The sequence below is a fragment of the Perissodus microlepis genome, chromosome 3, assembly GCF_051167445.1.
Source record: "Perissodus microlepis isolate ML-2025 ecotype Zambia chromosome 3, ASM5116744v1, whole genome shotgun sequence".
NCBI lineage: Eukaryota > Metazoa > Chordata > Actinopteri > Cichliformes > Cichlidae > Perissodus > Perissodus microlepis.
The window spans coordinates 25,113,612-25,137,517 of record NC_140463.1 but is presented as its reverse complement, the minus strand read 5'-3'; the positions used below and the strand labels follow the sequence as shown (position 1 = coordinate 25,137,517).

Here is a 23,906-nt window from a genome sequence, read left to right as displayed (position 1 = left end):
AGTTGCGGTTTTGTTGTGAAAGTTACATATCAGAGAAGGAAAGCTAGTTTTGTACGAAACCAAATCAGTACTATTTTTGTCTGGCTAATTCATTCTAGCTAGCGACAGTGGTGAAATGTGATTTTTTTGTTTTTTATTCGGAGATGTTTCTGTTTTATTAGGAGACTGTCTCACCCCAACATCGTCAGACTCATGGCAGTTGCCCGCACTGAGTCCTGCTTTTTGTTGGCAGCTGAATACATTCATGGCGCAACCCTGCAGCAAGTGCTTCACACAGACAGCTGCTACTCTAATAGTCTGTGTTGTTGAAGGATTCAGCACTTCTTATGTTTTTTTTAATCCATTTTTAGACAGCGATGAGATCGGCTACACACTCCACAGAAGCCCAGAGTTACTGTTAATATCAAAAATATAATGCTGTCCTTTGAGATTTTAACATTTAAGACTGTGAGTTTAATGGATCTAAAACTGTTTAAATCTCTTCAGCCTGGTAACATGGAAACTTTAAAAACAGCAGCAGAAGGTTTCAGTAGTGTAGTATAATTTGTTCTTTTTATTTAATAATAATCCATATTATGTATAACAGCTACATTCACCCTGGAGAGAAACTAGTGAGGGAGAACCAAGCTCAGGACCAAGCTGGGTTTCCTGGGTCCAGAGGTTTGGAGAAACTTCTTCCCTTTCTTTCATCACAGCTGTCCTGTGCCAGAAGTTCTGTTGACCCACTGAAAGAGGCATCATTTAAGAAACACCAGGAACACTGAAGCTCATCGCATTGATCAAGCAGGACTCATGATCTTCACCAGCAGCTCCCTCACAGGGAAATCTTCAGCACTCCTCCGTAGGCCCGCCCCAGAAGATGGATAAACCCAGCATTTCATGAACACTGTGATGGAGACCTTTGGTTTGTGTAATGTTATAAATACTCGGATACTCCCCAGAGGCTCCGGACTTTTACATAAAGATATTATATTCAGTCCTGTAGAAAGTTATATATTTAAAAAGATATGATCCTCTCTGGTTACTCTGGTATGAATAACTCTGAATCACTTTATGGTAAATAACACACTATCTGCAAAAAACTGTGACCTTTGACCTTCATCAGGTTTTATTTAATTGTGTTAGAGAAACTCAAACGTGCTCTTTATGCAGCTGAGTACATCAAGTGTTTAAAACGGAAGCTGTGCAGGTCTGAGATACAAACTGAGGTCCTGTTAATGCTGATATATAGTGACACAGTTACATGGGTGATTAATCCTTTTGTTTTTTTGTCTTTAACTTTATCAATAAAGCTGCAGCTTTCACTACAGCACATGTGGTACTTTAACCTTTGTACTGTTTTCATCAGTTCATTTTGCAGTTAACATGTGAACATGTTGGATGATCTGTCTGCTGTCACTGGGTGGTGCTGAGGTCTGAATCTGAGGGCAGCTCCTGTAATCACAAAGAGAACAGAACCATCAAACTCAAATATAAATTTTATCCCTCAAAATTGAAATAAAGCTGATTCTTCTGTCCTCACACACTCAGGATCTGAAGTTCTTCTCTTACATTTTTTTCAGTATTACAGTACACTACAGTACTTTAATCCATAGTTCCTGATTAATGAGGAGCTACAAGGTACAAGCTTTTTTTTTTTTTTTTAAAGTTATTGTCTTTACAGATGTGGCAAGAGACTGAAAACATGCTGTTGTTTGCACATATTTAATATTCAGCTCTCCACAGGAGCTGAAGCAGGATGCAGCCTGTTGCTTTTACAGTATAATACTTGTAATAAAAGTACAGTAACAGTAATTAGTGACTGAGTAGCCCGGAGCGTTTCTCTTGATTTCTTTAGTCGGTGTAAATTCATTCACCTGCACAGATTAGCTAAACGAACCCTGACAGCCGAGTCCTCATCTTAGCTAGCTAGGTCTCAGGACCGAGCTAAGGACGGTAGTTACGGATTAGCTGACAAACACGTTTAACTTACCGAAAAAGTGCAGCAGGGCCTCGGGTCCTTCTGTCGGGTAGTCCAGTTTACTGAAGAACACCTCAGGCTGTCAGGTTAAAACACTCGGTCGTGTTTTCGTAGCGTAAACGCTGGCCCTCCTCTCAGAGCCTACGTTCTATCTGCTATTCCCGAACAGAGATACGCAAGTTTCTCCGTGACTGCAGCTGCCAGTCAAAGCTGTTATGATGACGTTTCACCCCAATTTAACATCACCGCGGTAGGAATTAGAATCAAACTTATGGGAGAGGAGACCCCTTGAACATCAATCAGCGTGATGAGAACTATTGATAACAAAAGAAAGAATCTTTGGAAAAAAATTATCTGAGGAGAATAAATTTATTTTAGTCTGACCCCAGTCCCATCCGCTAACATGGAGGAGGCGGAGTTTATGACGTATATACTGCAGCCAGACACCAGGGGGCGATAGAGACGTTTTGGCTTCATTTTTGGGGAGCTGTCGTGTCGTCCATCTTTTATACAGTCATTGGGTGGGACATGACAACACCGCCACCTGCAGGAAGATTTTTTCTCTGTCTGGTACCTTGTGTTCTGATACCTGACAACTTTTTTTTTTGAGAACTGAGACCTGACATTTTTTTGTCTGATACCTGACAACTTTTTTTTTGAGAACTGAGACCTGACATTTTTTTGTCTGATACCTGACAACTTTTTTTTTTGAGAACTGAGACCTGACAATTTTTTGTCTGATACCTGACAACTTTTTTTTTGAGAACTGAGACCTGACAATTTTTTGTCTGATACCTGACAACTTTTTTCTTGAGAACTGAGACCTGACATTTTTTTGTCTGATACCTGACAACTTTTTTTTTTGAGAACTGAGACCTGACAATTTTTTGTCTGATACCTGACAACTTTTTTCTTGAGAACTGAGACCTGACATTTTTTTGTCTGATACCTGACAACTTTTTTTTTTGAGAACTGAGACCTGACATTTTTTTGTCTGATACCTGACAACTTTTTTCTTGAGAACTGAGACCTGACATTTTTTTGTCTGATACCTGACAACTTTTTTTTTTGAGAACTGAGACCTGACAATTTTTTGTCTGATACCTGACAACTTTTTTTTTGAGAACTGAGACCTGACATTTTTTTGTCTGATACCTGACAACTTTTTTTTTTGAGAACTGAGACCTGACAATTTTTTGTCTGATACCTGACAACTTTTTTTTTTGAGAACTGAGACCTGACATTTTTTTGTCTGATACCTGACAACTTTTTTCTTGAGACCTGACGATGTCCTAAAATGTACACCGTATGCATGGCTGCGAGCGGCTTGCCCGGGTTTGAGTCCGACCCATTGCTCCATGTCTCCCCCTCTGCTTTCTTGTTAGCCTTCACTGTATCTGTCTAATAAAGCCAGTAAACGGCTGAAAAAAAAATATATAAAAATTGCAGGCCCTCTCTCCTTCATATCTCCATACCTATGGCATTTAAACAACTGTTCTTGCACTTTTCATTCTTTTCCTGATTCACTCATCACTTCATTCATGAGCTTCTCAAATTACTCCTTCCACTTTTTAGATAGACTCTCTTTACTTATTAGTCCAGTTTCACCTCGGGCCTTAGGCACCCCTAACCTGCAGTACATATTTTCAAGCTTGATCCCTCTGCCAGGCCAGTTCTTCCACAAAATTCAGTTTCACATAGATCTCAGTAAAAAAGGACAATTCCCATACCGGGAGCTGAACCCAGGCCACCTGGGTAAAATGGGACATGACAAAGGAAAATAAAATTTCAAAACAAATGGGAGAAAATGAACAGCTGGCTACATCTGCAGAGCCCTGTTCTTTTGGAGATTTCCTTGAGATCAAAGGAACAACTTCACTAAGAGTTTATTAAAGGGGACACTGAGTTGTTATAGATGCTAAAACCATCCATAAAGTTCTCTATAAGAGACGAGCCTGGAACTGTGGGATTAGACTTTTTGCACCAAGTTCAAGTTCAAGTTCAAATTTTATTCGCCATATGCAGTGGCAGGTTGCCCTGCAGTGGAATGAACCCGCCTCCCGACCTTACACACACAACACAGACATCACATGGGGATACAAGTCAGAGAACGGTTGCATTACAGAAAAACCACTGAAATGTACACTACAAAGCGAAAGTACAAGAGGAAAAAAAGAGACCTCTACTCATGCTGGGCTGGAGGACAGCATGAGAACAGGAAACAAAAAAACTCCTCTGCACAGAAAGCACATAAATGTCCACAGTACAACATTATAGAGCACGTGACCAGCAACGGGGTTGTGTAGGGGATGAGGAGTAATCCCAGGCAACACAGCAGCCATCCTGCCACTGCGCCGACTCTCCAGCGCGGGCCCAGACCCACCTGGTGTTCCCCAGGAGGATACAAGCATCAAAGGCGTTGGAAGGGGAGGGGGGATGAGTGAGTGCGTATCAGTGTAAGTGTATGTGTGTGCGTGTCCATAGTTCAGCTGAGACAGTGTCCTTCGCCCTGCTAGGCTAAGTAAACAGTCTACCAGCCAACCCAGGTGGCCTTGCATGGAGTGGGAAGAACAGTCTAAACACAGTCGTTTAGAGTTTTGTTCAGCTCCAGCCTTGAGCCCACAGCTGGCACCGAAGGGATAGCCGCATTATGATGGTGATTTTTCTTTTGTGCGAACAACTCATGAGAATTTCAAAGCTGTTCTGTAACACTCCGACACCGACACTGGTCTCTCAATCTCCCGTTGGAGAGCCGTGAGCTTCTCCATGATGTTATCAAACTTACGCTCCGTGATGTTGTCGTTATTGTGCTCAAAGAGCCGATTCTGAGACCTCACGACCGCAGTGAGCTGCTCCACGATGTGATCCAACTTTAGCTCAGAGGTGTTATTCTGAGGGAACTTCTCCATGATGTAATCCAATTTGCAGGTCTTATTCTGAGTATTCACGGCAGCCGTAAGCTTCTCCAAGATCTTAACCACGCTGCACTCAGTGAGCCCATTCTGAGAAGTCGCGCCTCGTCCCATCGTTTCAATCCCAGCGGGAAGCCTTGGGGGGGTTTGAACAGCTGGTTCCGCTTTCTTAATTCTCCGATAAGCCAGGGCCAAGCCAGCTCCGATCAGCAAGAACCCTGTTATCATGGTTCCGAATAGGTAGATATCTTCAGCGTCCTCGATCGACAGTCCCACCAGGCACACGATCCTCCATTTCTGCCACCCATCCACCGCGTATCTGGCAGGGAAAGTCCCTCCAGGGCACTCAGGCTCAGGAGAGCCCAGACTTCTCGTTGAGAAAAGGGTGTCAATAGCATTCAGAGACCAGTTGATCAACTCCATAATTCTCTTTTAGGTTTAGAGAACAGACTGTGAGAGAGTGTTCCAGGGAAAAGTAATACAAAAATACACGAGACTAGACAAGGACATAAGAGGCTAAGCAGGGAAGATAAGGGGAAGGAGGAGAGGAGAAAAAGTGCGACTGCCTTTGCTGAGAGCCAAACGACCCTGCAGTGATTGTTTTAAACTAACAATCATAAATAAAATACTCACTACGTTGGACAGCTGAAATATAACCTTTAGTATTTTGTTTTCAGTTTGCTAACAGATGCTCTTAGTCTTATAGAGATGTCTGCAGAGCATGGCGATAAACTTCAGACCAAGAGAGTAAATGTAAGTTTTAAAATGCATCACGCAAGGAGAATAAACAATTGCCTCCATCTGGTGTTTTTCTCATTTAGAGCGAGCAATCAGGTGAATCCAAATAAAAGCTGTGATTCACCTCATTAATTCATTTCACCTTAAAACCATGTGGATCCCGAGGTAGAGCTATATAAAAACATATGTGTTTTTTTTTCTTATTATCCTTCATTAAACTTGCTTTTATTTCAACCTTTCTCTGTGCTTGCTCTGCCAGCTCAAGTTCATTTTTGTCATGTCAATCATGACAGCAAGAGCCAACCTTCTGAAGAATCATATTAGCAAAAATGTCCACGTGAGGACAGCATCAGAAGGTCATAAAGACATGATTTGCATTTGCACCAATATTTATTTTCCATCGAGGAAAGAGCATCTGACTCAGTTACAGATGAAAAAGAAAGCTTTCACAGGACTCCGTGCAGTCCTATAGAAAATCAAGCACACCTTTACACCTTCCAGATGATGATGTGCATCTGACTGTAAGCATGTGTGAGAACCTCTATGAAGCAGAAGTTTTGGCAGTTCACATGTCTGGAATAACAAGGTCATAACAAAATCAGCTGAATCCAGGACTTCAGAGAGTTTCTTGATAACTTCTGTCTTAAAATAGCTCCGCCCAACGTGGGGCTCGAACCCACGACCCTGAGATTAAGAGTCTCATGCTCTGCCGACTGAGCTAGGCGGGCTCGCACACCTAGCGAAACTGCACTGGTAATGTTCCCTTTAATTTTTCATGTGTCTGAGCGAACACACAAACTCCCTGAGCGGTCCCTTGGACCACTGTGAGCAACAGCAGACGTGTGCACTGTGGTCACGCCAGCATCGAATCCATCCAAGTTACATGGTTTATTAAAATAATCAAATGACAGCATTTACATTTATGTTAGACTACTTTTAATTAACTGCTTTAGCCCACTTACAATGAAAATTTAAAAAAAAATCTTCATGACCTGTGTAGTATGTTAACACTATTGGAAGTAAAAATAACTTGAACTCCAACTTTGAAAACACAACTTTCTTTCTTTCTTTTTTTTTTTTTTTTTTTTTTTTTATAAAGCTCTGACTTGTATTATGAGTCTGTGGTCTGGGAGAGAGTCCTGTAACTCTGTCTGCAAAATACAGTAAATAATGACCAATGTTAGTTACTTCTTCAAAAAAGTAACTGAGTTTTGCAGACAACAAAGTTTTTGGAGCTGTTTACCTAAAAATGCAGCCAAGGCATTTTTTAAACAAACATTTCAAACTATTTACAGAACAATCAGGTGTTCTGCATCAAATTTGATGCCACACAAATTATTTGTGCCACTCCAAAAATAATTTCTGTCCACTATGAGATAAAGGAGAACAACAGCCTGATACCTGCAGGCCTGACAGCAGGAGATGTATCACTCCTGTAACACCTGTAACATTCAGCAGTCACCTCATTGTTCTGACACACACAACAAAACTATTGACTACACTACACACTAACTACACAAGATTTGCGCTAAACGTCGCAAATCTCTTACATCTCAAAGCACCGCCGTCACTCCTAACCCCCCCGCCGTCCCCACCCTTCTTAAACAACTAAATGCCAGAAAGATGAACAAATCTCACAAAATTCACTGAATTCAGTCTGATGATCGCTGGGGTCAGTGTTTCAATGTAGCCATCAAATATTTGGGCCAAGACTCAGAGTCCCATTTAGTGGTCACTAAGCCGTCACCAGAATATGACTGCATTTCATTAAATGTATTCCATCTTTTGGTCATCACTCAGACTGCAACTAGCTGCTTTAACATGATGGGTCAGCACATTTTAGACTACAAAAAGAGAACATAGAGCTCCCAGTACCCAAAATGTTGTCCTTATGCTCCAGATGACATCAGTTTATAGAAATTAGCCTCAAACCTTTGAGCAGTACAAGTGCATCTAAATATGTAACAGCTGTCAGTTCGGACCAAAACAGACTGAGGTCATTCATGCAAACCGCCTGCTCTGCATTTTTAATTTGTCACCAATGAGAAAACGGTTGTGTTCACACAGATACTTGAGAGGACACACATTAGCTCTAATGGACAGCGGGAAAAAAGCCAGAAGATACACAAATGCTAGATAGTAAAAAGTCAACAAGAAGCAGAAAACATCTTCTGTTTGGGTGTTTCTTTGTTAATCCTTTAGCATTGATCCCTGTAAGCCCTCTCAGACCTCAATCACAGCTGAACATTGTGGTGCAGAACCTCTTGAGGGGTCAAGGAAATGCCAGCAGGAAAAGAGCAATTTCTTCTGATTTAAAGCCGGATGCGAATGAGTGCAGAGCAAGAAAGGACAGAAAAGTAAAAACCTACCTGCTATCTGGAGGCATCAATCAACTCAGTCTGTCAATGTAGCTCTCAGGAAGTAATCCCTGTCAGCAAAACAACTTTTTAACTGATGGAAAAATGTATTACGTAGGAAACTATTAAAAGACTCATAAATACTATTTTCCCTTTTAAGATGGATCACTCAATCATCTTTGGTTAGGAGTAGATTGTTTTCCACATAAAAGGGCATAAAAGAATAAAGAAAGTGAAAAGAGGCATTATATAAAACTTTAATGATGTTTGATCTCTTTTCTTCAACTCGGGCAAAGAAATACATCTTTTTTTTTGTATCAGTGTGTGATAAGATGAAAAAACTGCAGATAACTAAGTTGAGTCCTGGAATCGATACAGCTTGTGTTTTACCTTTTGGGACTTTTTGACCGAGCCACTGTGAGCACATAGCTTGGCACACTTTTCGGCCTTAAGCACTTACAAACCAACTTATTTGTCAACACGAGGCTAGCTGTTGATAGTCTCAACAGCTTTAACCTTTAATAAAATGTTTCATCATTAGGACACGACCGAACATTTAATCGCATCCAACCAAAAGATAACAAACCTTTGCCCTTCATTAGACGCTTTTTGATTCACTTGTTTCTTAGTGAAACACGTATTAAATCCCCACACGGGAAACCTGATAGCCTGTGGATTTTGATCTGTGACACTGTGACTTTAAATGCAGCAACAATCGATGCCCAGGTGGAGTTTATGCACGCATGCAATGACTTTGCATAGCTGCTTTGGGGGTCAGAGGACGTACACTAGCGGTACGCACTTTCACACTTGCATGTGTGTGTCAAGACTTGAAGCCCTCGTGGGTGTTAAAGGGCTCAGAACAACATCAACAGGAGCCGGAGGTCAGACAGAGCGAGGGAGGGTTGATGGAAAAGTTTTAAAAGTCATTTGATCCCTCATCGCTTTCCTCACAGGGAGGTGACACGCCCCCTGAGCCACGGTCGCCCCGTCGCCCCGTGGCTCAGGGGGTTGGGAAGCGTATCTGTAACCGGAAGGTCGCTGGTTCGATCCCTGGGCTCTCTGTCCTGGTCGTTGTGTCCTTGGGAAAGACACTTTACCCTACCGCCTACTGGTGATGGCCAGAGGGGCCGATGGCGTGATATGGCAGCCTCGCTTCTGTCAGTCTGCCCCAGGGCAGCTGTGGCTACAACCGTAGCTTGCCTCCACCAGTGAGTGAATGAATAGTGGCATTGTAAAGCGCTTTGGGTGCCTTGAAAAGCGCTATATAAATCCAATCCATTATTATTATTATTATTATATATAAACACACACACAAATATGCATGCTTGATAAACTAAATTCTTCAAGGCATTAAGTGCCTGAAATTGATGCTCTAACAAAGACTGCTGCCAGGTCCATAAGTTCTTGCCTCTTTGCACGACCAATCAAAACAGTCAATGTGTGACTGAAGTGCAGACTTTCAGCTTTAATTCAAAGTGTTACACAAAAGTACTACATCGAGACTTAAAGCCATTGGTGTTCATGAAAGCAGCAACATAGCCAGATGAGGCACAATTCATTCTAAACTCTCAATATGAGGTCCAAAGAGATGAGAAAGACGGAAACTATACAAGAGGCCAAATCAAAAGTCTTTTTCATTCTTACAAAGAAGAAACTCACCGACCAGGTCAGCCACACGAAAAGGCCTAAAAGACCACAGAAGCCAACTAATCTGCCACACTGGTTGCTTTGCATGCAAGACGGTGACATCCCTCTCAGCTGTGGCATTTATACCACTGCTGAGAGCGCAGGTACCAGAGACTAGTCTGCAACCTCCTGGCAAAGAACGATCTCTTAAGAAAAGTGAGACTGATAGTGAGCCTTTCCTGTTGGAAATCCATTGCTAAAGTTTCAGTCACGCAAGCTGAAAGACTGGAAAGTAATCCTCCTTTCCCCCCCACCCTAAGCTGCTTTTGCAAGCAGCTCTTCTTTACTTTGAAGGCAAACCATTTCCATTTCTATCCAAACCACGGGCAACCGCAGCAAGCTGACAGTAACCAAAGCAATCTAGCTTGAGACATATTTTCCTTGCTGATAGGGACTCACTGACTGGTTTCTACACCTGTGCGACTGACACCTTGTGCCTGAATTATGCTTCAGCTGCAAATCTACTCCTTAACCTACAATGTAACTGCAGAATCTCAATCAGGCCTTAGCCAGTGCGTTTAAAGTTGAGAGTTGGGAGCGAGGCATGTCTTTTATATTGCCTAAACCTGTTTCGTCATGACGCAGATGGCAAAGGATGTTTTGTGCATCATTTCGAGATGCCAGTGATTTTTACAAAATGTCAGTATTTGACTCCCAGTAGGGAGACAGTGGGTTGAGAAGAAAGTGTGGTGGGAAGCTCTTGCTTGTGTAGCCCAGATGAAAAAATCATATTTACTCTCTTTATTTTAACTGTCCACATCAACAAGCGTCATAATTCCTATGACCATTGAATGCACCTCTCAGTTCACCCCACGTGAGGGCACCCAGCTCAGCGACCAATCAGAGCCTACCCAGGCCGCATTGACCCTGTCAGCCAGGAAGTGAGGTGAAGGTGCATGATGCTCCCGGGTTTTTTCTCATCTCAGCAAGAGGAGTGGAGGCATCTGCTACTCAAACCGAGAAATCCACGGACAAAAGAGAGGAAAAACTCAGAATTGAGAGGAAGGAAAGCCAGCCTACTTACCTGCTGGAAGTCCGGAGTCGAGTGGCTGGATGAAGGAGAGAAGCAACGTCGGTAAGACGAGTGTTATTCCGACGGAAAAAACTTGTAGAGACTTACCGTCGTGATCACGCTAATGCTAGCTCGGTGTCTCACAGGCTAACCACTCACCTTTCATCCGGAGAGCTGCTGCAATTCTGACACCAGTGTGTGTTGGGCTTTTGTGAAACAGCAACGGTGAGCAACATGTTCTTAGCCGCTCTAAAGCTAATTTTTGTCAGTTCACTGTGAGTTTAAAGTAATCTAGAGGGTAATTTTTAGTGCATTTCTCTCTCACGAATAGGCCTATAGTGTGGAGAAACTAAGCACACTGCTTTAATGCCTCTGAACTGAACTCACATGTATATTTTGTTGCTTATTTGCACATAGTTCTGAATTTGTTATGGTGTATTGTATTTTGAATGTCAATGGTTACTTACCATAAGTATTGTTTAATTAATGTTTACATGAATAGAGAAATATTTGAGCAACTTAGATGTTTAGTTCTCATATTTGATATACTTGAAAATTGAATGTTGTACAACAGAACTGTGAGGTTTGATAAGATTTAAGATGTTGATGCAATGAATATGAGGTTGATGCAATATTTTGATTTTGTATTTTAACCTTAAACGATGCATCTGAAACAGACTGATTAGAATGTACATTTTATGACCTGGATTATAGGTCAGGTTTTTTGGAGAGGACAGAAAAGTCCAAGGACCAGGACGATATTCCGGTTGTGATAGATGGCGAGCCAACCACTTTGAGGACGATCTACCCCAAAGAAGATACACACCACACACTCATACATTCCAGTTACACTCACAAGGACCTTTGAAGTTGGCTATCGCCAGCTTAACTCTAAATTCTTAAAGGGCCCCAACGAATACTTTTATTTTGTTTGAGTGTGCACACTATTTATTTTATTTTAAACTTTATCTGTACAAATTGGACAAATACCTGTTATACCTTGTAACAATACAAGAGTGGCTACTCAAAAGTTAACATTGTGTCCAGGTCATTATTGCTGCTCAATACTTTGGCTCCATATGAATTTGGTGTCTTCTGATTCTGGCCAGGGTCTTATTACGAGCCCAAGTAATTATTGTGCTGTAATTCACCTTTATACCTTAAAGTTGGTTACACTTGCGACAGCATGAGAAGATTTAAACACCCTTGGCTGAGCTGTAATGTTACCCAGCTGCAGGTGCAGTTCAGCAGAGAGGAAACAGCTTTTAAATGAAACCGGGTTGTGATTTCTTAAAGAGAAATTGTTGCTGAGATGCATTTTTCCTGATTCAAAATTTGGCAAGTGAATCATATCTACACCTATTTATGAACATTATAAAAGCAAGAGGAAAAAATATGTCGAATTGTTTTTTGGGGGTGTACTGTCCCTTTAAAATAACAACGAAAAATAAAATAAAAAGCATAAGACTATATGAGATGACTGCTTTTACTCCAGCAAAGCCACAATTCCCTCTAAAATCCTTGTGGTAAAACATTAAAAGTCATCTTTTAGGCATCCACATATGAATGTTGATTTTCAGTGTGTATATATATATGAAGTGTCAATAACTCCACGGCATATCTTCTGGCTACCTTTAACAATTACATTTCAAGATGACAAAATTAATTTATTTGCATATTTTCGTCCTAGCTTCTAACAAAATCGAATAAGAAAAGTGCTGCGATCACCTTTGGGGAGTAAAAAGTCTGTGATGCAAATCACTTCCAACTGTAACAACACACAGCCAGACGCTTTGAGCGTCAACAAACTGAGAGGGTTCCCACTGCTTCATAAAGTCAGGAGGGGCACTGATAGGACCTTTGGAGACACTGCGAGGGGGATTCTGAAAAGTCATTAAATTTAACAACAGTCATCAGTCTGGAAACTCTCCATGTGTACCTGTAGGGGTCGGCTAAATTAACAGGGGTGTAGGGCTGCCACGATTAGTCGACTAGTCACGATTACGTCGACTATCAAAATCGTCGATGACTAATTTAATAGTCGACGCGTCGTTTGAAGCTTTGTATGATCCCAAAAGTCGTAGGAATTAGTAGGATTTAAGAGTGTAATAACGGACTGAAACAGAAGATGGCAGCACTGCATGTACAAGGATGCCAGCTGCTGTTAAACCCCGAAGAAGAAGAAGCTGTGTCCCAGAATTCATAGCGCGGCCCAGCTCAGTTTCCAACAATGGCGGCAGCTAGCTAGTTTTAATATTACTCTTATTATTCTTTCTGGGTCACAAAATAAACGTTTAACGTGTTTTCAGGCGAGAATGTAGCTGTGTAAACCTCAAATATCTGCTCAGTTTATCAAGACACCACATATTTTCAAAAGCGCTCCGACGTTTTCAGAGATGTCTGTTACCCACTAGCTCGATAGCTAGCCAGGGACAAGGCTCACCAGAGCCCGTGAGAACACCGGACTCCTGGCAAATCGTTTTCAAACCCACTGCTGTCTTTTGCTACTCAGGTTAAACATGATATATAAGTCACTTAGATAACTAAAAATGTTATTGTTTGGCTTTTTTCAGTATTTTATTTGTTCCTGAGTAAATCGGCTGAGTTTATTAAACTCCACCGAAACAATCTGCACATTTAATTAAAATTTAATAAACTACCATCTTGTGTTTATTTTTAGTTAGCACATACCTTAAACACTTACAGCTGTAAGCTAATGATAGTTATATAAGAGCAGATGCTGCTTGTGCAATAAGCTGTACGTTTTACGTCCAATGGATGATGATCTGATTAGTCGACTAATCGCAAAAATAATCGGTGACTAGTCGACTATCAAAATAATCGTTTGTGGCAGCCCTACAGGGGTGTAATACAAAAATCCAGTCTTGCAGTTGACCACAAAACAACACAAAGGTATAATGTATTTTCTTCATTGTGCTCATTTATAGATGTGTGAGGATGAAAGGCCAGTTCACTGAATTAAAGTAAAAAAGAGAAACAACCCCAGCGCAAAAGCAGAACGTGTTCAGAGACTAATTAACTCACAGATAATATCCAGAAAGGTTTAGATCAGGGGTCCCCAATCCCAGTCCACGAGGGCCGGTGTCCCTGCAGGTTTTAGATCTCACCCTGGGTCAACATACCTGAATCACAGGATTAGTTCATTACCAGGCCTCTGGAGAACTTCAAAACATGTTGAGGAGGTAATTTATCCATTTAAATCAGCTGTGATGGATCAAGGGCACATCTAAAACCTGCAGGGACACCGGCCCTCGTGGACTGGGATTGGGGACCCCTGGTTTAGATCATGGAATCTAAACCAGGAGCTGTAACTGATGACTTGTCTGTGTTCTCAGTGCGTCAACAAAGATTTTTAGACTTTTCAGCCATTATCACCGTGCACACTTACGGATTTATTCACACATTTACAAATCTGATTGCACACGCTCACACAGACAAATTGTTTTGCTACAGTAACAGCCTCATATACTTCATGTTTTTCTTGATTAACAACACCAATCAACATGGTGGGATGAGTCAAAGATGTTGGTCTGTAAGCGCTTTGTCACGAGTTGTCAACAAAGTCATGAAACTCTGGCCGTCCCTTTTGGCGGCACATTTAAATAACAGTTCATTCAAATAAAAGATTTGCTCTGTCCTGTTTATATAGTTTAGCCTGAAAAAAAAAGGCTGTATGGTAGAAGACTTGGTACATAGATGTCCAGTCCTTCAGAAGTCTTTGGCAAAACCACTTGCTGTCCTAGCCTCTGTAAACAGTTTGCTGCTCAGTTTATGTGCTGAGCCACAAATTTTCGGTCATAGGAAGTAAAAAATATAAGTGTATTTTGTAAATCCGAGTTGGAGACTATGTTTCAAAAAGGAAGTGGTGCGCTCACTGAACAATGACTTGTGGTTTACATCAGCGGTCCCCAACCTTTTTTGCGCCACGGACCGGTTTATGCCCGACAATATTTTCACGGACCGGCCTTTAAGGTGTCGCGGATAAATACAACAAAATAAAACTAGTACCGGTACTGAAAAAAAAGAAGATTTATTCATAACACACGTGAAAAGACCCAGGAAAACCGAGTTAACGATAAAAATGATAACAAAATAACGCTGAAAACCGATAAAAACCCTGAAAACCATACATTTCACACCTGAGCCTCAACTCTCGCGGCCCGGTACCAAACGACTCACGGACCGGTACCGGTCCGAGGCCCGGGGGTTGGGGACCGCTGGTTTACATGACATTAACCAGTGAGCAAGCCGTTTCACTCTTGTCCTCATCACTTCCATTTTTTTTAAAACCAAGATGGTGACGGTGAAAACAACAGTGTCGAGGCTTCAAAACATGGCTTCACAAACTGTACGGTTACATTGTAACCTTGGTTCTCTGAGTGAGAGACTATCTCTCCACTCTGTACATATGGAGTATGTAGCGGAGTGGAGAGATAGTCTCAATATGAAAGAGAATAATAGATGATGTCATGGTAGTTACGTGTATCTTTTACACTAATTTGCTAAACCAGTAGCTGTCTGCTAACCAGCTGTCTGTTAGCCAGCTATTCATTAAATCTGACCACTTCTGTGATGTTGGTGCCTTTTGGAGCAGTCTTAATGTGATAATTTGGCAAATAATATGGTTTTCTGCACGGGTAATTTAACTAACAGTCCATCCTAAAGCCTGTGCAGCAGTTTTGTTGGCTGAAATTGGAGTATTTGTGATATTCATGTTGTCAAGTGGCCTCCACCTCTTGACACCATGAATATAAACAGCACAATTATGTATAATTACACCATCACTTAAACTTCTAACTAACTGAAATATTTTTAATTAGGAATCTAACAGTGCCTGTGGAAAAGGAGCCAAATCTACGTTTATGTATTAACATGCAAATGCTGACCTATAGATATGGTCCACACTGCAGCGATCTTCATCATGGCTTTGGTTCTAGAGTTGAAGCGGCTATGCTCTATAGGGTTGCGGATGGCGACGTATCGGTCGAGGGAGATGGCGCAGAGGTGCATGATGGAGGCAGTGGAGAACAGCACGTCCAGGTAGATCCAGATCGGACACAGAGCGCTGGGGAGGGGCCAGGCGTAGTCTGGAAAAATTGAGAGAGAACATGAAAGATTACCGTGCTGCCAGGTGATGTAAATAATAATAAGCTGCCTGTTGTTTTTTCATGGGCAGCGGTTGCTGCTCTTGACTTTAAAAGCAGTAATTCATTTTTTTCAATCGATTCTAGGAGTCTGGCTGAGTGAATGGCATCAGGGTTAGCAGACTTTGAGGGCTTAAGATGCAGCATGGAGAGGCTAACTAAATGTTAATTAATTAGAGTACATCAAAGGGAGAATGCAAATTACATGCAGCTCCAAGTTTCTGTGAAAAATCAGATAAATGTGATAGTTTGATTACAGCATTTCTCTGGTTTATTGTAAAAATTATGATTAGGCTTAGGCGGAGTTATTTAGATGTCTAATTTAATGGCTGGGAATTAGATTTTAAGAGTAGATGATCAGTTTGCATATCAATGAACCCACTATGAATATAAGGTTTAGTTTAGATAGTGTTTTATGTCCCATAGCTACCATCTGTACAGGGCGATTACACCAAAATTATGTGTGAAAATCAGTATTTGTATAAGTATGTGCTTTTGTGATGCAGGTGTAGTTGTTGTTGTAGCCTGAGGTTTATTGCATCTTGCATCCTTAAAAAATGAATCCAACAAAGAGGAATAAGGGATTAGCCCCGATTCTAAAGAGAATAACTGATTTAATAAAAAGTTGAACTTGTCAATAACAAATTATAATGACAATATTTCAAACAAACAAGGATGAAAAAAAGATTTAAAAAAAAGACAATACTGGAGAGAACATGTGATTATGTAAATAGCAATGAGATTCAATCATTTTAGCTTTAAATAGTTGATGAACCACATTAAAATCTGATGCGAGGGTGCCAAAGACTTAATCCTAAACTGACCAAATTCTTACAAATTTCAAAATGCCCCAGTTACACTTTGGGTTGTGCATGTTTGAAAACATTCACTACAATCTTGTAAATCATGCCCACTGACCTTAACCTAAGTGCTGATTGGCTCACAGAGCTGCTAGCATGACTGCTACTAAATTGTTTTTCATAATGGCTCCTTGTATCATTATACTTGTATTTTGCCACTACTTAGCAAAATGTATTGCCGCAGACTGAAAACAACAAGGCTTTGCAGAAGCCAAGAACTAGCTGCAGTCTTTGAGTTTTGTATTCCCACTCTAAGCATTCGTGCTAAAGACCACTCTGAATACAAATGCATTTTGTACAAACCATTATGATGAGGCACCTCAAAACATTTGAATGGAAGACTTTGCTAAAAACATTCAGGACACAAATGCCGCAAATTATTCAGATACATGAAAGATTTATTTCATGTATTTATTAACAGGAAAAATCAAAGTTGTTAAATAAATTCTCAGACTATGAAGAATGTTCAATTTTTCCTCATAGTCAAGGTTAGCTACAGGGATTTGAAAGACAGCAGGCTCGTACTTACTGGGTTAGTATGAATCAGGGCTGCTAACAAGATACAGTTAACTGATCATTAGCAACTGTGAACCCCCTCAAGCAGTTTTTTCCAGCATATTTGTTAGATGTATGTAGTAGGCCAATCTTAATAGAACTTACCACAAAGTCAGAAGAAACAGCTACACCTGACGTGGGGCTTGAACCCACAACCCTGAGATTACGAGTCTCATGCTCTACCACCTGAGCTAGCCATGCCTACATCAGAAAGCCTACCAGTGTCATTCGGGATGCTAAATGTTAAAGTTCATGAACCATTAAAAAAAGACTGAACAACCTGGGTTATACAACTGTACAAAAAAGTATTCTAGAGTCAAATGGTAGGTCACCTGTGTGACAGCTAAAGCTTGGCTGAAGCTGGGCCATGCAACAGGACAATGGTCCAAAGCAAAGCAACAAAAAGAAAAGAATCAAGATGTTGCAATGGTCTAGTCCAGATATCATCCTGATTGAAATGCTGTGGCAGGACCTTAAGAGAGCTGTGCACAAATGAATGCCCGCAAACCTCAATGAACTCAAGCAAAGCTGTAAAGAAGAGCGGGCAAGAATTCCTGACTGATAATAAAGTCACCTCACAACGAAACTAATTCAGTTTATTGCTTCTAAAAGTGGCTCTACTGAATTATGGGGTGCACTTCATTTTTCCCATGAGCACATAGAGAACTGTATAAGAACAAACGAAATTGATTTGCTCGTCTCTCGCCAACCTAACTGGGGTGTCGACCAACAGCCCAATAGAGTTACTGTGCTGGGCGTGAAACAAGACATTAAAAGTCAAACAAAGATAAAAGAAAAGCATTCCTGACCACAGTGGGCTCAATTTACCTCCCAGCAGGAAACAGAAGCTAGCATCCGATGCACAGTTTGTGAAACTAAAATCAGATCAGCCTTCTTTTTTTTCTTTTTTCTTTTTCAGTGATGCTGTACGATCCCAGAGGGTGAATTCCTCTTTTATCTCTCCCTGCGCTTGGAGATCAAAGGTCAAATCTAGTACCAGTGTGATACCCTGTAGAGCTGCTAGCTAGTCAGTCTCGCCTCGCTGATTTGTTGGGTGAGCAGTTTGGGGTCGTTGGGAATAAAATCGCTCTCTGCCATCTCAGCATTGGGCCCATGTACACCCCCTGGGATAACAATACAGCAGCTACAAACACACGCGAGGGAGTCAGCAGAGACCAGCAGATGCATAATTACAATCAGCAGGTCACACACTGCTTAAACCGGGCTTAAATAATTAGCTTGATTGGCAGGCTGGCTGCTGAGTGGGTTAAAATGATATTCTGGCACTCTTTAACTCACTTGAAAGAAAGATACTATTTATTTAAAGAAACGAAACGAGTAAAACCAAACATCAACTACAATTATGCTAATTGCTCGAGGCACGAATGCTCCATTACCGTACTCAGTGTCACAGCTTGCATCCTTCTTGTCTCCTCCGTCTTTTTCAATTGCTTTGGCTCATATGTATTTTCCGTCACTTTCCTTTCAAATATCTTTCTAACTGAAATCCGTGCCATTGCTTCCACATTTCAAGGGACTATAGTGCATCACAAATCATCCAGTAAAGGCAATCTTTGATTCTGAGTGATATGTTTCACTTGAAAAGCTGTTCTGTTAAGGATAAATAAAAGTGAGCAACACTGATGCTGTGTCATCCTCCTAAAGAGGGCATATACCGCAAAAACTGCCTCTCTGTGCCCGCGGCTATTTATATGAACCGAGGACAAGACCTGGGGCCAAACCCGCGAGCGTGTAATCTGGCTGCTTAATTTCATCTCTGATTTGTAGGACGAGCAGCACGTATGTGATGCATGTGGAATGAATCACACGCTTGTTTGTGTGCATGCTGAGTGGGAGGCAGCTTGCATAATGTTTCAGAGGTCAAACGCTTTTTGGGGGGCAGTGCATGACACACACAAACACACAAGGTGTTACTCAGCTGGCTACCGGGTGAGTTAGACTTTCTTCTAAATAGACCGAGTGAAAATAACTGAGTGTTGCAGTCAACTGTACAAAATAGCTGATAATTAAACAGCACTTTTGAATCATCCCACATTTTGTCAGGCTTTGCATAATATGGAAAGGTTATGATGTATGAACAGGTCAGATGGTAGTCAAGAAGGGCGCTTGTGGTGAGAATTTGTGTTGTATTTCTGCTCACTTTAGTTTGATGTAACACTGATTTCCAAAAATTAAAAAAAAAAAAAGCATCAGCTAGTTTGATCATGGGACGTGTGATGTCCATGAACACGTTTGACCAAATGCTGAACTCCAGAACTGAAAAAAAAAGAAGTCAATAGCTGCAGTCCCTCCAGTGGCCACTTGAGGCTGACTGAACAAGCAAATTTCTACAGACTACAATTTTAAAATGTCCATTTTTGCACCAGGAAAAAAAAAGGGCATGTTTACAGTTTGTTACATGAATTAATTCGTTTTTCTAAAAGAAAATCTCCTGGTTTTCAAACTCATGGCCTTCAGCTAACATTTTATAACCTTCTGAGACACTTGTACCTGCAGACAGGGGGAGCTAAGGATTGCTCTGTCTGAGCAACAGCTTCCACAGCAAGTCAGATTTTACAGCAATTACATGCTTTTTTAGCATCTTAACTAAATTCTCCATGTTTACCTGACTGTATCCCTTGATAAGCATGGAGCTTTGCTAATTTGCTCTGGCAGATTTTAATGCCAGATGCCTTTCCTGGCGTTAGACACAAACCCAAGGGGAATTTGTGTCTCTGGCTGGAACTGAATCAGCAAACTATCACTTACCAAACAAATGTGTTAACCACTATATGTCTGAATTTGTCCTAAAACCAATGAGCACTGAGCACAGGGCTAGAGGACTAGCACAGAGGATGTCAGGCCCTCAGGTTACCCTCATGATTCTGATTGCTTGGTCACACCAACCATCCTGTTCGCCCTTGCGCAAAGCAGCAGATACTGTTCTACCTGTCCAACCTCTGTAGGGTCCAGGTATCATGTCGCTACCTGAGCCAAATGCAAAACTACTGAAAAAAAAATAAGAAAAGATGAGGATGGAAGGATTTCAGTGGTCTCCACCTGTAAAACCATTCCTGTTTTGGGGGTTGTCTCATTGTCGTCCCTCTAGTTAATATCATTAATACAACAGCAGCTGAAACTCATTGACAACCTCCTATGTTACTTAACTGACCAGATCAATATCTCAGAAGTTTAACTTACTTGGTGGTATACTTGGAATAACAATGCTCTCTATATTTTTTTGAGCAGTGCACATTCATACAGTATGACACACATCTTTATAAAAACATAAGGCTCCTGGTCCCTTGCTCAAGACTTTATTCCAGCATATTGTGATTTAAAACAGCTATGCCAAACATGTAGCTCTAACCCACAACCCTGAGATTAAGAGTCTCCTGCTCTGCCGACTGAACTAGCTGGGCATGCTCCTTGAAAGCTTTTTGTGACATCACCTGAACCACTTTATCAGATTTCATGCACTAGAACTCTTGGAAACTCACTGACATTTACCTTTCACTTCACACGTGTGCACACAGTCTATGCACTCAGCTCACCTCAGTATGTGCTTCACATAACATTTACACACCATGTTGGAAAAATGGGCTTGCCGCCATCAGCTTGAGGCTGGCTCAAAAACCAGAAAAAAACCATGTTAACAGTTGGGTACAATGGACAGTTTTGGTCTCTATAGCTACTTTTTTTCTTCAAGACAAATTTAAGAGTTTATCGAACCCATTAATTTGTATTGTGTTATGGCTTAAGGTTGTGTGTTATAAAGTGTATATCCACTTAATAACCTTTGTCTTGGAGTGTTGTCTACTGATGGTAACTGAATCCTTGCTCCATCCAAACATCCCCGATCCCTAGTGGAATTACTGGGCCGGACATTACATCGCCAGCACCACAACAAAGACTCCGGTAGGGGAAGTGGTGGTGGGCTCTGTGCTTATGTGCTTCAGGATCAGTTCCAGATCAGTAGAATAATAGACAGTCACTACTCACTAGACTTAGAGGCCATGTCCACTTAGTGCAGGCCCACTTTATCTACTTCATGTGCTAACGGTAGCCAAGGTTACCATCGTTTACATCCTCCTCGATGCTAACGTTAGCTCAGTACTCAACGGCTTCCAACTTATCATAAGGGGGCTCTCAACAGCAGAGAGAGCACCCTGAGGGCGCCCATATTGTTGCTGGGGACTTTAATAAGGCATGTTTGAAATTTGTACTCCCCAAATTCAACCACCATGTTATTCCTACCAGGGCAGATAGGACACTGGACCATGTGGACAGTAACATCACTCAACATCATTGCCTACATTCCCCTCCAAGCACCCGGGTCATTAAAACATGGCCAAATGATGCTCTCCTCCAGCTACAGGACTGTTTTGATCTGACAGACTGGTCCATCTTTGAACAGCAGGACCTGGAGACCGTCACTCAGTCTATGTAGTGCTGTGTAAAGAATGTGACTGTGACCAAAACCATCTGGATTTTTCCTAACTGAAAACCTTGTATGATGAGTGAAGTACAGACTTTGATCAGAACTCGTAACTCAGCCTTCAGGTTGAGGGACAGTTCCCTGTACAGCACTGCCAGAGCCAACCTGAGGAGGGGCATCAAACAGGCCAAGGAGGCCTACAGGAGGAGGATAGAGGGCTTCCTCAAGGACAACAACCTCCGCCAGGTGTGGAGAGGCATCCAAGCCCTCATCGACTAAAAAAGGCCCGAGCCTGTATGTCTGTATATGACATATGATAGATGATAATAGGCCTTCTCCGTCTGTGTACATTGGCCCTCTTTCCAGTTTCTTAAAGCACAGACTTTGATGTATTGAGTTAATTCACTGTTGGGGAAAAATCCGTTTTTTAAAACATGTCTTCTTCAGGAATCTGTTTCCAGTTTGTGAGCAGAGAAAATAGCCTTCTTTGATTGAGTTGACCTTGCATGTCATGCACTTTTTTGGCTGTGTTTTCCTGTCTGTGTAATCTCTTCCTGCCTTAATTTAGTCCATGAGATATCATTTCCTTTCTCTTGCCTTTGTTCCATCTCATTTTCATCCTTACCTAACCATTCTGCCCTCCCCCACATCAATAATTCATAGTTTTGGGTATTTATTTTATATTTGGCCATAAGACTTGAAATGAGATACCTTCAGTTTCCTCGCTTCATGTATTATTAGTGTTTTATTATCATGTCTACTGTATGTTTTATCACTGAGCAAACAGAGACCTGAGGAAGGGAAGAAGCCAAATGAATCTGAATTACATTCAGTTGAGATGGCACCATATCTCCCTCCCGTCATAAGGTCTCAATGTGGAGGAAGGGAAAACATGGACAAATTGCTGAAAAGCAGAATGGAAATTAGATCGCGTCTGCAAAACAGAACAAATTATCCTGAAAAACAGAACCATAAGTCTTACCCAGAAGAAGACTGTGTTCTTGCTGTTGCTTTTTTAAACTGCCCTACCAAGAAAAAAAGCATCAGATGTTTCAGTGCTCTGACCCTAAAATAAGTTAAAATATTTTCACGTTCCTCCCCTCTACTCACTTAATCAATTACTGGTGCAGCTGAAAAAGTTAACTACACAGCAACAAAGTTTGCATACAGGAGAGACTTCAGCGGTGTATGAAAGATGGATGCCCCCAACATGATGAGCAAAGTCCTGTTGTGAAGTGTTGAGTTGTCCTTCTTTGTTGCCGCTGCCTTTGTGTTTTGACAGAAACAGAAGGTAACGAGACAGGTTTGGAACTGGCGTGCAGTATCTCTCAGTGTCTCACACTGAAACTAGCAACTGACACCAAAAGAATCACCAAGAAAGCATTTATTAAGGGAAACCAAGCAAGCTGAAGGGCTGGGACTGTGTTTGGGTTTGGAGGAATGAATATGCACAATGCAGGTCCGGCTAGCTCAGACGGTAGAGCATGAGACTCTTAATCTCAGGGTTGTAAGTTCGAGCCCCACGTTAGGTGTTAGCATTTTAGGACTTTACAGTCTAGTATAAATAATTAACATAAAGTCTGTCTAATTGTGGAGACTGTTACTGAGAAGGTATAATAATCCCCAGTTCCTCCAGTGTGCAGATTACAAGCTGGTGGCTTAGTGGTAAATGACTGGTACTTGATAGGAGCTCTTGCAATGACTTCTTGCCACTAGCCTCACTCACACACAGAAGCTTTATTAACCAAAAATTTACATTCAGAGGATTCATTGACTGTCAAGAATTTATCAAGATGCAGACTACAGAATCTGAGGATTCAACAAAAAACCTTCACAATTAGGAGACAACCTCCACTCCTGAATCCACACTGAGATTCAATATGTTGCCCAAAGAAGCTTGTTTTTCAGCAGCTGACATGACAGTAAACTGATGTAAGTTCTGTCTTAAAAGAAAAACACTCAACATGGTGCTCGAACCCATGACCCTGAGATTAAGAGTCTCATGCTCTACCGACTGAGCTAGCCAGGCTTACACAAGCTAAGCTACTTTCATTTCCAGGGGTATAACATACCATATAAGCAGGTCATCATCTTTACCACATCTACATGAATAAATGCATCAATTTACTGCCAGGTGGCTGATTAGATATTTGAATCACTGCAGGAATTTTAATTCATTAGTCAAGAGAAGACTCCCGAGAATTTATCAACATGCAGACT

The 23,906-nt window shown here is 41.4% G+C and overlaps 1 protein-coding gene and 2 non-coding genes across 6 annotated transcripts in view; all 3 read right to left on the bottom strand.

Moving 5' to 3' along the window:
- htr2cl1 (5-hydroxytryptamine (serotonin) receptor 2C, G protein-coupled-like 1) overlaps positions 1-23,906 on the bottom strand; it is a 206,869-nt gene that overhangs the window by 14,365 nt on the left and 168,598 nt on the right. For all 4 annotated transcript variants that reach the window (XM_084923672.1, XM_084923673.1, XM_084923674.1 and 1 more), the window contains one exon: positions 15,576-15,776. In XM_084923672.1, the coding sequence (XP_084779798.1) occupies positions 15,576-15,776 (201 nt within the window). The remainder of the gene's footprint in view (positions 1-15,575; positions 15,777-23,906) is intronic.
- On the bottom strand, positions 6,266-6,338 carry trnak-cuu (transfer RNA lysine (anticodon CUU)). The gene has a single exon. It is a non-coding gene; the product is annotated as a tRNA-Lys (tRNA).
- On the bottom strand, positions 17,377-17,449 carry trnat-cgu (transfer RNA threonine (anticodon CGU)). The gene has a single exon. It is a non-coding gene; the product is annotated as a tRNA-Thr (tRNA).